Source organism: Phyllosticta citribraziliensis, assembly GCF_038025025.1.
Source record: "Phyllosticta citribraziliensis strain CPC 17464 chromosome Unknown J3D65scaffold_12, whole genome shotgun sequence".
Taxonomy (NCBI): domain Eukaryota; kingdom Fungi; phylum Ascomycota; class Dothideomycetes; order Botryosphaeriales; family Phyllostictaceae; genus Phyllosticta; species Phyllosticta citribraziliensis.
The window spans coordinates 586,530-602,191 of NW_027117349.1; the positions used below are offsets into that span (position 1 = coordinate 586,530).

A 15,662-nucleotide genomic window follows, 5' to 3' on the forward strand; every position below is an offset into this window, starting at 1 on the left:
TGCAAACCCACCCCCCCCCCCCCCCCCCCCCCCCCCCGAAAGGAAAACCCTACCCCTCCCGTGCGGTTCCGACCCGAATCTCGTGCCATATGGGCCGCAATCTTTTGATTCCGCCGCGCAAAACCTTGTCCCAATCCCCGAGTGAGCGTGATGCTCATTCATGACCATTCATTCTGACTTCAAGCGTCAGGGTCCCTGCCCGCCGACTTGGGGCGGAACTCCGGCTGGACATCCCTCCTAACCCTCTTGGTCCTGAAGCCAGTGGCAGGGATAATTTGCAACTCCATGAGGGTTGGCTTCTTCACTTTGTCAGATAGCTTAACCCAGAAGTTGAAGATCTTGTCGTCCTTGTCGAAGACCTCTGCGACGTCCGGGTCCCTGGCGGGCAACAGGCGGTAGCGAAATTCCGCCTCTGCAATCTCCAGCCAGACCTGGAAGATGTAGACCCTCCAGCGCTTGAGTAGGGCCGCCGTCTCATCGCTGATGTTGTTGGGAGGGTCAAAGATGGCGGTAAAGTCGACGATGGAGTCACAGACGCTCCACATTTCCCGGACGAAACCAACCTTGTTGATCCGAAAAAGAGGTGTCCAGACATCGTCCATCCTGGCATCCTCGGTCATCTGGGCCAAGTCGACTTCCAAGCGGAGGTTTTCATCGTAGATCTTTTTGACCTGTTGAGTAATAAAGGTGAGGATTTAGTATTGGTAGTTCTTTCTACTCTCTATATAGGTATAGTGCAGCAATAAACGACTACTCCCCGCGCGAAATGATAGTGGTACATGAATGTTCCCAAAGCGCAGGCGTAGCAGTGAATGAATGCTCCTCAAGGGTGATCATAGGAGTGAATGAACGCTTCCTCCATCCTTCGCCCACACCACTTTTCTAATCCTCATCGACTTTGACAGCATGCCCCCCAAACGCAGCGGCAAAGGCGGCGGAGGCAAAGGCAAGGCTCCTGACACACCCAGGCCAACTCCCTCGACACCCAAGAGGACCGCAACAAACCACAACCCCGATGAGTGAGTGCCCATCAGCGAGAACATTTCCATAGCTTCAATTAACTCAATTCAAACAGCCTCGGAAATGACCCTCCTTCTCTCAAGCGGAAGCGCACGCCATATGACCCGCGATCAGATCCACCCCGCACTCCAGCGCCCTTTAGCAGGCTTGTTGGTCGTCGCGTTGTTCTTCTTGGAACGTCGTCATACCTTGACGATGTTATGCAACATGAAGACGACATTGATCTGGCTCGCGAAAACAGGGCCCGTGACAATAACCGGGAAGGTATATCAATCTTAGCTCCTACGAGACTACTCCACCACTAACTTTTGGTCAGCCCTTGACGCGCCAAAGAAGAAGAAGGAACTTCGACAGATACTTTACTTCATGCACCATGAAGTACCTCACGAGGACATCGCTATCCTGCTCGGCGGTCGCTTCATCTCCTCCTTCTGGGCCTTTGGAATGCCCGCACCCACTCAGAGAGTGTGAAGAACTACCAATACCAAATCCTCACCTTCGTCGCCCAACAGGTCGAAAAGACCTGCGATGAGCCAGCTGCGCGGAAGTGCTTCAGGCGTTGTGGATCGGGTTTTCAGGCCAAGATTTGGAACATTCAGGACGGACTACAGTGCTTCATCAGCCTCGTCCGCGCCGCCACGGTGGGTGCCAAAAATAATGAGACACTCTGGGTCTCGCGCAGTGCATGAATGCTCCTTGGACACAGTGGTAACAGCGAACGAATGCTCCTCAAGTGCAGCTGTAGCAGTAGATGAATGCTCCATAGGCGCACTCATATTGCCAGGAGATCTCATTTCTTTCGACACCCACCGTGCCGCCTCAGCTTCGACACTTAGAGATGGACAGTACCTGTATCTGCTGAAAGCAGGTTATGATATTCCCTAGAAGAGACCTGGCTAGCAGGCCGCCATGCCCACGCTCTCCACCAAGAAGCTCAAGGAGTCCCGAAGAGAGCTGGAAGCTGCTCGCAACAATGTCCACGAATAATGCGATCTATTCAGGATGCCCCGTGTCGGCTTTCCCGTGTAACAACACCAAGCAGTCTCCCGTCGCGTCGTCTCGGCTGTAGTTCGCCTGAACGACGTCTTGCTGCTTCAGTCGAGGCGCGCTTGACTGACGGCCGCGCGCGTCTCAACGAGTTCAGGACTCGTTGGCAGTTGGCACCGGATACTGCTCTCACTGGCGGTTTCAGCAGTATATAGTCAGAGTGGCCTCGAATGGAGTCTTCAGTTCTCTCATCTTACTTCGTCACCGCCGTAGTGCCAGGGATTACCGTTTCCTTTGACTCCCATTGCGTCGCCGAGCATTTCCTCTTTACTTTCCCGCACTCAAGACGCAAAAGACAGACGAAGAGATTAGGGTCAGACGAAGAAGCTCGACTTGCTCGGAATGTGGACGCCTTTGAGCGCTACGACAAGAAAAGAGCGGAGTCGGAAGCGGACCCGCAGAAGGACGCCGCACGAAAGAAAGAATGAGCGGACGCGCCTTCAACATTCCTCGGAAAACGCCAGACCTGCCTGCGGTTATGCTCCGGATGAACGAGAAGAAGAGCAAGAAGCGGGAAGTCGACACCACTCCCAGCGCAGATGACCAGTAACTGTCTCCACCGAAAGCAAGTCACGATATTCCCCGGAAGAGACCCCCGGCCAGCCCACCGTCATGTCCTCTTCTCCACCAGTACGACCAATAGGAAGCGCAAGTTGGACTATGGAGTCCCCGAAGAAAATAGGAAGCCGCTCGCAACAATGGCCACGAATAATTGAAGACTGCCAAGAAGATTATTCAACAAAATCCCAGTTTTGCGCTGCGCGACCATCGGTGCTACTTCCTTTGAATTTTTTCAATATCAGGTTCTCGCACGTGCGTCAGTCTCACATTGGCGACTTGACGCAGATATACGACCGCGGATATAGTGATCAGATATGTCCTTAAATGCTCCCTATCCTCAATTACTTTATGCTCTTTTTAAAGATATATACTTAGTCTTGCAGTCCTTGACCAACTTCATGTTCCCGCGATTGAATGCTCCTTGTACGCACTCCATATGGCGCAAGCTGACTGACTGCGAAGGCAGGCACTCTTGATCCGCTCCACTAACCTTTTGGTCAGTCCTTGACGCGCCCAAGAAGAAGAAGAGGGAACTCCGCCAAATGCTGTACTTCATGTATCACGATGGGGACATTGCCATCATGGGTGCTCGGCGGTCGCTTTGGTGCGCGAGCCAGGGAAGTGGAAGGTGTGCGAGCCAGGCAAGCGGAGGTCAGCCTTCAAAGATGGATCTGTTGATGGGTGTAGTGAGTGGCGCGGAGCAGCGCCGGCCGGCCGTTGTCGATGTGTTGGCCTCTGGTTTCGCAATGCGTGAGAGGGTGCGGCAAGGCGGCGAGCATCTGTTCTTTTGGCAGTCAGCTTGGTGGTCGGTGGCCGAATGTCAAGACACGTACTGGGCTCGCGAGGTGTTGGATGGCCGTGGCAACGTACCGCCGGTGACGAAGAGAGTTTCAGAGGGAGGACAAGAAAGCCAGTGCGAACCAAAGGCGGAGGTCCATGCGAAGACCAGTTCAGAGCACAGGCAGGACACGAAGTCTGGCCGAGAATTGCAGATGTCACGTGCGAAGAGCGTTTGTTGTATGGGGGAATCATCACTTCTATTTTTTTGAAGGTAGAAGCATTCCTTGCAACCCTTCCTTCCCTTCATTCATACCATGACCGGTCGTGAGCAAAATAGCAAATGAGAAACCATTCCACCACCAGAAACCAGTTCATCCTTCATCACCAAAAACAGCCGGATATAAAACCGTCTATTTCTTGGAGGCTTTCTGGGCGGCCTTAGTAACCTTCGTCGCTTCTAAAGAAGAGAATGATGGTTAGCAACAGTGATCATAACATCAGGGAGGGGAAGGGAGGGGGTTGGGGTGGTGGAAGAATTTTTCCAAACTCAACCGAGGTGGGGGTTGACTTACTGTCGGCCTTGACGACGGACTTGATGACACCGACGGCAACGGTCTGGCGCATGTCACGGACAGCGAAGCGACCAAGAGGAGGGTACTCGGTGAAAGCCTCAACGCACATGGGCTTGGAGGGAATCATCTTGACGATGGCAGCGTCACCGGACTTGATGAACTTGGGGCTGTTCTCGATGGACTTGCCGGTACGGCGGTCGATCTTCTCGAGGAGCTCAGAGAACTTGCAGGCAATGTGGGCGGTGTGGCAGTCAAGGACGGGCGCGTAACCGGCACCAACCTGACCGGGGTGGTTGAGGACGATGACCTGGGCGTTGAAGGAGTCGCAGCCCTTGGGGGGGTCGTTCTTGGAGTCACCGGCAACGTTGCCACGGCGGATCTCCTTGACGGAGACGTTCTTGACGTTGAATCCAACGTTGTCACCGGGGAGACCACCGTCGACGAGCTGCTCGTGGTGCATCTCGACGGACTTGACTTCAGTGGTGACGCCAGCGGGGGCGAAGGTGACGACCATGCCGGCCTTGATGACACCGGTCTCGACACGGCCGACGGGAACCGTGCCAATGCCGCCAATCTTGTAGACGTCCTGGAGGGGCAGGCGGAGGGGCTTGTCGGAGGGACGGACGGGAGGGTCGATGTTGTCAATGGCCTCGAGGAGGGTCTTGCCGGTGGACTTGGTCTTGGTCTCCTTCTCCCAGCCCTTGTACCAGGGGCAGTTGGTGGAGGCCTCGATCATGTTGTCACCGTTGAAGCCGGAGATGGGGACGAAGGGAACGGTCTTGGGGTTGTAGCCGACCTTCTTGATGAAGTTGGAGGTCTCCTTGATGATTTCCTGGTAACGCTCCTCGGACCACTTGGTGGTGTCCATCTTGTTGATGGCGACGATGAGCTGCTTGACACCGAGGGTGTAAGCGAGCAGGGCGTGCTCACGAGTCTGGCCATCCTTGGAGATACCAGCCTCGAACTCACCAGTACCGGCGGCAATGATGAGAATGGCGCAGTCGGCCTGGGAAGTACCAGTGATCATGTTCTTGATGAAGTCACGGTGACCGGGGGCGTCAATGACGGTGACATAGTACTTCGGGGTCTCGAACTTCCAGAGAGCAATGTCGATGGTGATACCACGCTCACGCTCAGCCTTCAGCTTGTCGAGGACCCAGGCGTACTTGAAGGAACCCTTGCCGAGCTCGGCGGCTTCCTGCGAGGGCGTTAGCAGAATGTTGCATTGCGATGCGACCGAGGTGAGGTGAGCAGGGCGACGGTCGGGCGCAAAAATGCTGCATCGGGCCATGTAACCGAGCGCCAAAGCAGCCTAGCGCAACCCGACCCCACCAAAAAATGCCCCTCGGGCGAGGCGAGTGGGCGAGTGGTGGCGCGACGAGCGAGCCGCCCTGGGCTCACTCAAAGAAAAGGTGAGGCAACTGACCTTCTCGAACTTCTCGATGGTACGCTTGTCAATACCACCGCACTTGTAGATCAAGTCTGTATATTATGCGTGAGCGACGTGTGCAGGGCGAGCGCGGATGAGGAAACACTTACGACCGGTGGTGGTCGACTTGCCGGAGTCGACGTGGCCGATGACGACGACGTTGATGTGGGTCTTGTCCTTGGGACTGCGGGCGAGGTCAGCGGGGGCTCGGTGAGGGCGTTGAGCGTGATCTGGGGAGGGTTGGGGCGGAATGCAGAAACTTACGCCATGTTGATGGTTGTGGGATTGGAAGTTGGAGTTGAAGTAGGTTGAAAATCCTGCTGAAGCTGTTAGACAGAGGGCAGAGGGTGGTGGTGAGGAGCGGAGCATACACAGGTACGAATGCAGGATGATTCGAGGTGTGTGAGACGAAGAGAAAGAGGAGAGGTGTTGGAGGGGCGAAGGAAGGTTTTTATCGGCAGCGGGCGGCGGTGGTGGGGGCGCTAACTAAGCAGGGAAAACTTTTGTGTGGGCGCTGGCGGCGAGCGAGGGCGCAAGCACCACCACCCAGGGCAAGATGGCGGGGCAGCAGCACCAGCAGGCGCTGCAGAGGCGGCCCAACCACTACGCGCTCGCCTGATGAGCTGGCCACGCTGTGACTCTTTGCCCTCACGTCTCGAATACAATTGGGTCCGTGGTGGATATCTCTCGCCGCTAGCCGCCCATGCCCTCACCGCACTCTCAAGCCTGCAGATCTGCTCGCCACTGATCCGTCTCCCATCATGCAGGCCAAGCCGCCCGGGAACAAGTCCACCCTGCTTGCAGCTTCACGAAACCCGAAAGGCTCTTCAACACACACGCCTACCGCGGGTCCTTCGCAAAATTCTACCAGATCACAGACGACGTCAAGCTGGAAAGCCTCCTGGCTTCAACTTTCATGACACCACCTATCCACAGTACCACCCCGACTTGACTCGATGACCGAATTTTCTCTCCATCATTACCGAGGTGATTGTCCCTCCAGCATGAAAAATCCATTTCCGTCCCTCGTCGATTCAATGCTCAACAGAGGGCGCTTCTTTGTTTCATTCATTCTCTTCAATGACGTAGCGGCCCCACGATTGCAATTTTTTTGGCACCCTGGTGTCCACATCCAGACACCGTTTGGGTGAGCATCAAAATGATCCTTCGTCTCTGACTCCAACACAAGCCACCACATCTCAAACACCGTCACTTCACTTGTTGTCTGCGTCCACGAATGAACCTGATTTCGACTCATTCAAGTCATCTTTTCAATTGAGAGGAATTGAAAGCCCTATGCCACCCATGCATGCCCTCGAATATTGAACATGGAAATCTTGCCCAATCAACGCGCGCCGTGCCTTCGCCTTGACCCCCTATGCACTCAAAACCAATCCAGATGCCATGCAAAACTTTTGGAATCGCTCCAATCCGCAAAACAACCATTGGACCCTTCGTCTTGATCTACCGACGGCCCCACTGTCAGATGGACGCGCCTCGGCCTCGTGCTCGTGACAGGGTCACCTTTAGCCCCTTCACGCCTGCCGCTGATCCTCACGGCCTTGACCTCCGTCTTCGTTGTTGCTCGTGCTCGCCGTGTCCGATGAGGCTGCCTGCGAGGCCTCTCCTGCTCCATCTGCCGTCCTCGCAGCATCTGTGCTTTCGGGATCCGGGGAAGGATTCTCTTGCGCATCCAGGTGTAAATCTTGTGCTTGGACACCCTTCGAGTCATCGTCCTGCGGGGTTTGCCATGCTGTGACTTGCGAGTATAGATCATCTTGCTCTGAATCCCAAGGGGCAAAAGCCGTTTCATCCCTGTCGCTCCGTTGCACTGATTTCTTGTCCGTCTCGATTCCCCATGCCTCAATGTGCCTGGGAGCCTCGTGCGTGTCGTGACTGCGGCCAACATCCCAGAGGGAAACGTTGACGTCGTCTGGCACGTATCCTTCAAAGACTCTGCTCTCCCCCTCTTCATTGCCAAAGCTCTTCGTCTCCGCATCATCTCCTTGGGGAGGCTTAGGCTGTTGTGGTTGCTCATTCTGCTCCTCACCGTAAGCTTTCCAGATGCTCACAAACTGCCAGTCGCCTTTTCCTTGGACCAACTCAGGTGCCTTCTTCGACATCCTGCGGCTAATGTTGACAGGCGGAACTTCCAGGCGCAGGTTGACGGCATTGTCCAGCCATTCCGCCACGCGCATCCCGTTCTCCACAAACTTTCCGAGGATGCCCTCCATCTGCGCCTCCGTCTCAGGCGACTTGCGGATGCGCAGGCGCACCTCGTTGCGCCGGCCGCCCAGACGACCCGCCTCGACCGACGACATGGCGCCGCGGAATCGTCCATTGTCAAAGTCGAGCCGCAGCGACTGGCGATGCTCGGTGCCAATGTGCGAGTAGGTCACAACGCGCTCCTCGCCCATTTCCGTGTAGACCTTTGGCAGATCAGGATATCGGTCAATGTTGCGTATGGACCAGGCAGGAATGCTGAGGCTGATGGTAGGCGGCACGCGAATGTTGCCCTTCATCTCAATGCTCTCTTGTGTGCGCTGGACAAAGCTTCGAATCTGTCGGTCCCTCATGGCCCCCTGCGACCACAGCATCTCGCGCCTGTTGAAAGCCACATCTGTGACCTTGTCTGGCATCAGCACGTATGCGTTGCGGTCCGCCAGAGTCAGCCCTGAGCCCGAGTAGCGCACTTGGCCCTCATCACTGAGAGACAGGCGTAGCGAAAACTTGGGAATGTCCTCCGACGCCTCTGCTGCGTCTTCGTGGTGCCATGGGAAGGGCACGAATCGAAACATCAAGGTGTCAGGGGTTCGGCCGTAGGTTCCAGGCTTCAGTTGCGTGCCAAGTGATGCAATGCCCCCGATAAAAGGGTTCGCTCCGGGTATTGAGTTGAGAAAAACGGGAGATTTCGTAGATGTGGTAACGGTTTCTGCCGAAAGCTGTGACATGCCTGGCTTAGAGTCAAAAGAATGCAAGACATTTCCATATCCCGCAGAGATTTGAGTGGTAATTTTTGGGTTCCAGAGCGACTGCTGGGGGGGTTCCTCAGAGTTTGTTGTGTTTTCGTCATTAGGTATTCCCACGCCCGTGGGCGAGAGGAGATAAGAAGTGACCTGATTTGCAACATCGCTCGTAGCATCCTGTTGTGCTATTGGAAACTCTGCGTCTCGCGTTGATCTGTCTGCTGCTGTTGCGCTTGATCTTTGAATTGGATAGCCCCATCGTCCCAAGTTGGTTTGCCGATAACGATAGGGAAGAGCACTCTCCATTAGATTCTTGTGCAGGACTCCTTGGCCAGTCGCTCCTGTAAACATCTTCGTTTCTGTTCGGGTTCGCAAATACAGCATGTCGATCAGGAACCGCCGCGCGCTTGCTGCATTTTTTTCACTCGTTGCGCGGATTATCAGCTGTAGGCGTGTTAGTCAAGACCAAGAGGCAAAAGCAAGAGTCTTACAGAGTCGTCCGAGACTTCAATGTTCGTGTTTGAGAAATTGGCTATAGCTTCAATGTCCCTTTGGTTGATGGCGTGCAGAATGCCTTGCATGCCTTGCCTCTCCAGCATGGGCTTGAATGGATCCAGCGTAAAGTTGGAAGATCCTACGTTGCCCAACTCCAGCTGCAAGTCTTTGATAGCCCGCATTGCATCAGTCCTGTTGGCAGTAAAGCGGATGATATTTTCTGGCTCGTAGACCTCAATTCTGACGTTTCGCTGATTTCCGATGCGGTCCAGCGCCGATTCTCGCACAGTCATCCCTGGAGCCATCAGCGCATATCCCAAGTTAGCATCAAGATGCATACCGAATCCCTTCGTAACCAGCTCAAGATGCCATTGTTTGACCTCGACCTCAATCTCCCCAACAGCATCTAGCTCTTCCACCGTTGTGACGTGCCAAAGGCGTTTGATTATATGGTCAATCAAATCCGCCTTCTTCAGCCTCTCAGGCTCCACAAACAGTGTACCTTTGGGTAGCCTCTCCTCAATAGGTGTGATTCCTTCCTTCCAGATGGATTTCGGGAGCTCACGACTCGACGCTTCTTCGTTCTCGAAGCTGGCCTTCATACGAGCGTCTATGCGCCTCAAAGCCTCCAGTTTTTGCTCATCTTCGGTGATCATGACAAAGCGGCGCAGCTGCGGCGCGAGAAAGCCTTTCAGCGCCTTGCGAAGCTCCTCCAACTTTTCGTTCGAGAAGATGCGCCGCACTTTGCCACCGGCCGGCTTCATCTCATTGATGGCCGCATTGACCTCTTCCTGTCCGACCACAGCATTCTGGCTTGCAATTGAAGCCTCTATTGCTGCTCTTGTCTCGTCCCTCTCTTTTGCAAACGTAGCATCCGCCTCCTCGAATGTCGCCTCGCCCTTGTGTCCGAAATCCACGTCGATGTCGCGTAAGATGAGCACTTCGGCCTTTTGCCCTAATGTTATTCGATCCAGTGGCTTAGAATCCTCCAACAGAACTTTTTTGTTACTTGCGCGGCGAGTCTTTCGTATCGTCTTCATCTGCGTGCCTCCTGGACCACCGACCTTTCGGATCTTGGGTTTCGCGTCGACATCATCTTCGGGGAAGACTTGGGACCTTTTCAGGTCGACCTCTGGTAGTGACGAGTCACCGAGGGGGTCCTGCCAGCGAAGGCTTGGATGGGTGGAGAATCTCGTATGCGGCGTGGCGAAGAAAGTTCGAAGTGCGGATGCATTGTGTTGATGTTGCGTGATTCGACAGCGCAGACATATCGAGGAGCTTCCCAGGGATCTTCTGACAAGCATATGGGAAGATTCAGTCGGCGGAGAACTGTCGGTATCGAAATGTCGCGCGATGTTGATTCAGTTCACGATGTCGCGCATCGGGGGAACTTTTGTGACACCGCCCCCGAGACCGCCTCAAATACTGCCGACACTCGGAACCGTTTTCTTGCAGGGATTCGGCAACCACCCTTGGTTCTTACTTTTACACACCAATTCAAAAGAGCATGTGAGTGGACTCAAAACGCCTCAATTTGTTACCGAGTAGGAATCGCCCAGCTCCTCAAATCCTCTCTAACATCAAGCTCATCGACCTCATGGGTCGGTCTACCCTTTGGAATCTGAGAATCTGCCTTCATCTGGTGCGCTTGTTGCTCCAAACTTGCTCGTCCGCGTATTGCTGCAGTGCTGCGACCCAGACTGAGTACACGCTCATGACCGAGCCCAGCCCGCACCCTCTTCGAAGCATCCTGAGACTTGTTGCTTGTTTGGCTTGGAGTACTCCTGTGCCAGCTTCGACCGTCGCCCAGAGACCCGGTTTCAGCACCTTCAGTAGAAAGACGATCTCGAGATTCCGGTTGAGCTTCCTTCCCCCATCCGTCGCCGCCGCTAAAAATATCCTCTATGCATTCGTCTGCGCGAAGCTCGCCGGGTTGTGCTGCCCAGAATGCAATCTCGGTCCGGCGATACATGTCCTGCATCTCGCCATTCTCCAGTGCGTTTTTGCTAAGGGTCGGGATGTCTGCAACACTTAGCACGTCTCCCAATGCGCATGACAGTGTTGCACATACGCCCAATATCGTCCGAATCTCCAGGCTCTCCTGCAATGATACCTGCTATCCCTCCAAAGACTTGAGCAACTCGTAAAGGCGGACTGTTACTGTCAGCATTGCACTGGTCGAGACAAATGCCAGACTTACGCAATGTAGTCCCTTTCACCCTCTATTTGCCGCATGTAAATGCCAACCTTGAGCGTGCTATTAATCTTGGATTCTTGCATGAGATATCTCCGCACGACTCCCTCGGACTCGTCGGCTTCATGCTCGCTAGCCTCGACATACTCGGCCAAGTTGAGTTCAACCTTGCCCAAAATTATCCTATCGTGCTTCCCTCGAGACCCGTACTCTTGGAGAACATCAAAATGTATCCACGAGTCTTCTAGGAGCTTGGTCTTGTTTTGGATGGTGAGGCGGACGGGAACGTGCTTTTCGTAGTCGTAAAACACCTTGTGGTCCTTGATGGCGCAGCGTTCGGTGCGGCCGCGGTGCTCTGCGGCGGTGGAGCCGGGGATGTACCACTTCACAAAAGAGGTGCCGGAGACGAGCGGGACATTGTTGAGGTCGACAATCTACAGCGGACCATGAGCAAGGGGTTCGTCCCGCCGATTAGGGGAAGCGTACCCTCAGGTGGAGGTCGAACTTGGGCTGCAAATGGTGTCAGCGGCGGGCCGGGCATGCAACAAAGCAACTTACTCTGCGGTGTTTGGGGACTGCGAGAGCCGTCAGCGATTCGTTCGCCCAAGCAACCGTCTTGCGCCGCGGCGGCATTGGAGAAGTGGGTAGATCTCACCAAAGGCCTGCATGGCGGGCGATAGGTGGTTGCTGGGCGCAGCGGCTTTATCACGGCTCGTACGGGCACAGGCAGGCAGAGTTGCTTCCTGATCCCTCCACGGTGACTTCCTTCTTTCGGACGGGGCACGCGGAATGGCTGGGCGCTGGCTGGGCCTGGGGTCTGTGGATAGGATTCATGGAATGGGGGAGTCGAGCCGGAGAAGCGCCTTGCCTTGGGCCGACCACTGCTCGTGCCCGCGTGCCCGCCCGGCTTGCCGAACCAAACCAACCAACACATGCCACCATCCTCTTTGGTTCCCACCACAACCACACCACTCCACCGTCGTTCGCATGCCCGCTGACCCCGACGCCGTTGCCCGTTGCGTGGTGGCCGCCTTCGACACCCTGCCGGCCAAGTCCAAGCCCCGGCCAGGCGAGTGGGTGCCGTTGGCCGGCATCGTTGTGCGGCTGTCAAAAAGTCGGTACATAGTGCCTGCAATAACTCCACATCTCCGCCCGCTGACGAATCTGCCAGACCCGCAGCCTTGACCTGCGTCGCTCTGGGGTAAACCTTGCCTGCCCTGAGGTCCACAGTGGAGTTCTCCGCTTACCGCTTCCGGCTACTTTTAGGACGGGCATGAAATGTCTCCCCTCGGCCAAAGTCCCTCTGGCCAACGGCGTCGTCTTGCACGATTGGCATGCAGAGGTGCTGGCCCTCCGAGCGTTCAATCGTTTCCTCCTTGACGAATGCGCAAGGCTCGTATCGACCGACTGCGCCTCCTCGGATTTGATCCGACTGCGCGAAGACGCTGACATCTCCGAAACATGCCCTCAGCCCTTTGCCCTCCATGACGATGTAGAAATTTACCTGTACTGCTCCGAGGCACCATGTGGCGACGCGAGCATGGAGTTGACCATGCAAGCCCAAGCCGATGCCACACCATGGGATCTGCCCCCAAAATCCACCGAAACGCCAGAATTTGCCTCGACCAAAGAGGCTCTTCGCGGCAGAGGCTATTTCTCAGAGCTGGGGATAGTTCGTCGTAAACCTGGTGCGTGCATCGAAACCACAGCCTCCAAAAGCACTGAGCTGAGAACATTAGGCCGACCAGATGCACCGCCCACCTTGAGCAAGTCGTGTACTGACAAGATTGCCTTGAAGCAATGCGTTTCTCTGCTCAACGCCGTCACTGCCCTGCTCGTATCCCCTAAAAATGCTTACCTTGAAGCTCTCATTCTTCCGCACTCCCAGCACGTCCCTGAAGCATCTGAGCGCGCTTTTGGTCCAACAGGCCGAATGTCGACCCTTTCGCCTGAGTTGACTCAAAGCTGGGCCCAAGGGGGCTATGACTTTCGCCCATTTGAGGTGTGTACGACATTGCAGGAGTTTGCTTGGTCCAGGCGCAGTGGCCAGCTTGAGAATCAAAAGCTCGTCCCCAGTAACATCAGTGCCCTCTACACCACTCACCACAAAGAGACCCTCATCAACGGAGTTCTTCAAGGACGGAAGCAGACTGATCCTAGGGGAGCCAGCGTTATTTCCAAATATGGGTTTTGGAAGAGCGCCGTGGAAGTTTCCGAGCAACTCCCACATGTCCATGTAAAGGCCGAGTTGTTCAAAGTGCTTTCATCGAGTTCCAATTATGGTGTCTTGAAAAGGACCAAGATGCTACAGTTTAGACAGCGAGTCAAAGATGATTGCAAGGAAACTGCCTTGAAGGGTTGGGTACCCAACGAGAACGACGACAGCTTCGATCTCTTGAACTCGGAAAGAGGCAAACGCCTTAAGGAGCCAGTATTAAATCCAACTTCCCTTGGCTCGTGAGTTTCGGAGCAATGAGGACCCAGCGGACTTACGAAATAATCTTGGGTTTGGATACGGCTGCTCTTTCGAGGCCCCAGGCTCAATCGCATCTATTCGATTTGTATATGTATTGTACAGCTGGCATCCCGACGGCTTGCAATGGAGCTTTGCATTTGGCCCTGAGCATATTCGAGAACGAATGACAAGCCCGAACACCAATAATTCACCAGATCAGTATTTGACTTGGATTGCTTCGGGCAATGTCTGTTTGGCAGTCTGTAAACAAATGAACGTCGATTGAAAGATTCGATGCCGTATCATTCAGTCGGCAAAGGTTTCTTGACCACCACCAAAGCCAATGCGGAGTTAAGAAACGGCCGAACACCTTCAGATACAAACCCCTGATTCGACTGCAAGCCATGACAGATGCAAACAGAGCTCCGTCGACGCCATGGCGCCGTGACGTCACGCCCAAGAAGAACCCCCGCCCTTGACGGCAGCGGGAACGAGTGCGGGGGACCCCAACCGAACAACAAACAGCCTCCATTCACATCACGACGCAGCGCGCCGCGCCACCCTCCCATTGCTCCGGCAACAACTACCTAAAACAAACCACGAGGGAGAAATCTCCAATCCAATCCTGCATCCCGATGCGGGACGACCGTTTCTGATGCCCAAGCACCGGAGCCATGGCAGCGGCAGCGGCAGCAACAGCAATAGCGTTGAATCGGCCCCTGCTCCGCGCTCCAGCGCCCCCGTCGTCGCCAACTTTGCCTCGCACCACCTGACCATCGGCTGCGGCGTAGCCATCTTCCACGTCGCGTCCGAGAAGGTCGTGCTGTGCTTCCATAGCCGCGATCGCTACTGGTTCCTGCCCAAGGGCCGCAAGGACGCGGGCGAGGATTTGGGGAGAGCTGCTGAGCGCGAGGGTTTTGAGGAGGTGCGTCGGCTTCTTTGCCCCCCTTTTCTTTTCGCCTGTCTCTTGGTTTGTCTTGAGTCTTGGTGCGGTACATGTTGTGGATTGAAGACTTTTGGGCCTGGCAAGAGCTTGGGATTGGAAGATCTGCCGAAAGTTGGCTGCAGGAGTATGGCTGGTCGTGTGAACTTCTTCGCCGCAATCATGCTTCCTGATCCCAGCCGCCGCTGATGATGATGATGATGCTGACGCGATCCGTACCTCAGTCTGGCTACCGCAACCGCCTCCTCCCACTGCCCATCCAGCACCGTCAACCACGACCTGCCCACGCGCCGACTCAACCCACACAGAGCGATGGCGGCAGCGATGTGGGCAGCACGACCACTGCCCCCTCCCCTCCACATCTGAATTCCCTCCTCTTCTCCACCGAGCCCGTCTGGACGCAGTTGGTGCCGCAGTCTGCCCACACGCAATACATTCTCTTCTGGTACGTGGCGGAAACGGTCCCGCCAGACGTCGAAGCCGCACTCCAGCAGCAACAGCAGCACTCGATCACCCCATCTACCTCATTTCCCTCAACCCAAACCCCTCCTCGTCCACCTCCGCTGTCGCAAGCGCCATACATCCCTCCGCCGCCGTACCCGCCCAGCTTGTCCCTGCGCGACCGCCTCGCGGCCGAGCCGCCGGACTACGTGCCGCCGCGGCATGAGGGGACGGGCGTCGATGCCGAGGAGGCGCTGTATGAGAGCTACCTCGTGCCCGTCGATGAGGCGGTGGGGCGGCTGCGCGGCAGCGTCATGGCGGATGTGGTGCGGAAGGGGTGGGTGGGGATCAAGGAGCGCAGGGAGTGGGAGGAGAAGGCGGAGTGATTGTGTGAAAGAGGCGTTGGAGTGGCAGTGTGCTTTGTCGGGGGTTTCTTTTGGGATGGGATGGGACGGGATGAGTGATGGAGTACGGAGTTTAGTAAGTCTGTCTGGAAGTGAAAGGGGAGTGTTCTTAGAAGGTAAAAAGGTCTTCTCTTTTTGCCGCTCTGAAGAACGCACGTGTGGTGCATCTATCGAGCCTCGCTACTTCGTCACCAAACTTTTGCCAATGCCAACGCAAAAATCGCACTACCTATGTATCCTGAGCAAGCCAAAAGCTCGACGCTGCTTATCCACAACCATCGATCCAACCCAGCATGTGCAAGAACTCAACCCAAGAGGATCCGAACACCTGCCCTACTCTCTAAACGGCACCGTA

The 15,662-nt window shown here is 55.4% G+C and overlaps 7 protein-coding genes across 7 annotated transcripts; 3 read left to right on the top strand and 4 right to left on the bottom strand.

Annotated features, from left to right (window-relative positions):
* Window positions 1-121: 121 nt before the first annotated feature.
* On the bottom strand, window positions 122-620 carry J3D65DRAFT_661848 (uncharacterized protein; the record flags this gene model as incomplete). The annotated part of the gene is made up of 1 exon (XM_066802614.1): window positions 122-620. The coding sequence occupies one exon, from the start codon at window positions 618-620 to the stop codon at window positions 180-182; it is 441 nt and encodes a 146-aa protein (XP_066651308.1). The 3' UTR covers window positions 122-179.
* Window positions 621-802: 182 nt separating this feature from the next.
* Window positions 803-1,491, top strand: J3D65DRAFT_686308 (uncharacterized protein; the record flags this gene model as incomplete). Its single annotated transcript, XM_066803826.1, has 3 exons — window positions 803-1,019; window positions 1,076-1,284; window positions 1,337-1,491. Exons 1-3 carry the CDS (start codon window positions 907-909, stop codon window positions 1,489-1,491), a joined length of 477 nt encoding a protein of 158 aa, XP_066651309.1. The 5' UTR covers window positions 803-906.
* Window positions 1,492-3,646: 2,155 nt separating this feature from the next.
* Window positions 3,647-5,900, bottom strand: J3D65DRAFT_637755 (translation elongation factor EF-1 alpha). The gene is made up of 6 exons (XM_066801541.1): window positions 5,781-5,900; window positions 5,674-5,726; window positions 5,520-5,593; window positions 5,407-5,462; window positions 3,981-5,178; window positions 3,647-3,865 (listed from the first exon to the last, which is right to left on the bottom strand). The coding sequence occupies exons 2-6, from the start codon at window positions 5,676-5,678 to the stop codon at window positions 3,819-3,821; spliced, it is 1,380 nt and encodes a 459-aa protein (XP_066651310.1). The 5' UTR covers window positions 5,679-5,726; window positions 5,781-5,900; the 3' UTR covers window positions 3,647-3,818.
* A 751-nt stretch (window positions 5,901-6,651) lies between these two features.
* On the bottom strand, window positions 6,652-10,211 carry J3D65DRAFT_637759 (mitochondrial inner-membrane-bound regulator-domain-containing protein). The gene is made up of 3 exons (XM_066801542.1): window positions 9,211-10,211; window positions 8,867-9,165; window positions 6,652-8,819 (listed from the first exon to the last, which is right to left on the bottom strand). The coding sequence occupies exons 1-3, from the start codon at window positions 10,172-10,174 to the stop codon at window positions 6,945-6,947; spliced, it is 3,138 nt and encodes a 1,045-aa protein (XP_066651311.1). The 5' UTR covers window positions 10,175-10,211; the 3' UTR covers window positions 6,652-6,944.
* Window positions 10,212-10,394: 183 nt separating this feature from the next.
* Window positions 10,395-12,179, bottom strand: J3D65DRAFT_637766 (N-terminal C2 in EEIG1 and EHBP1 proteins-domain-containing protein). The gene is made up of 5 exons (XM_066801543.1): window positions 11,623-12,179; window positions 11,551-11,574; window positions 11,071-11,498; window positions 10,942-11,024; window positions 10,395-10,892 (listed from the first exon to the last, which is right to left on the bottom strand). Exons 1-5 carry the CDS (start codon window positions 11,695-11,697, stop codon window positions 10,408-10,410), a joined length of 1,095 nt encoding a protein of 364 aa, XP_066651312.1. The 5' UTR covers window positions 11,698-12,179; the 3' UTR covers window positions 10,395-10,407.
* Window positions 11,877-13,941, top strand: J3D65DRAFT_637769 (adenosine deaminase/editase). Its single transcript, XM_066801544.1, has 3 exons — window positions 11,877-12,182; window positions 12,236-12,752; window positions 12,804-13,941. The coding sequence occupies exons 2-3, from the start codon at window positions 12,338-12,340 to the stop codon at window positions 13,523-13,525; spliced, it is 1,137 nt and encodes a 378-aa protein (XP_066651313.1). The 5' UTR covers window positions 11,877-12,182; window positions 12,236-12,337; the 3' UTR covers window positions 13,526-13,941.
* On the top strand, window positions 13,932-15,592 carry J3D65DRAFT_637774 (uncharacterized protein). Its single transcript, XM_066801545.1, has 2 exons — window positions 13,932-14,444; window positions 14,687-15,592. Exons 1-2 carry the CDS (start codon window positions 14,175-14,177, stop codon window positions 15,287-15,289), a joined length of 873 nt encoding a protein of 290 aa, XP_066651314.1. The 5' UTR covers window positions 13,932-14,174; the 3' UTR covers window positions 15,290-15,592.
* The last annotated feature ends 70 nt before the right edge of the window (window positions 15,593-15,662 follow it).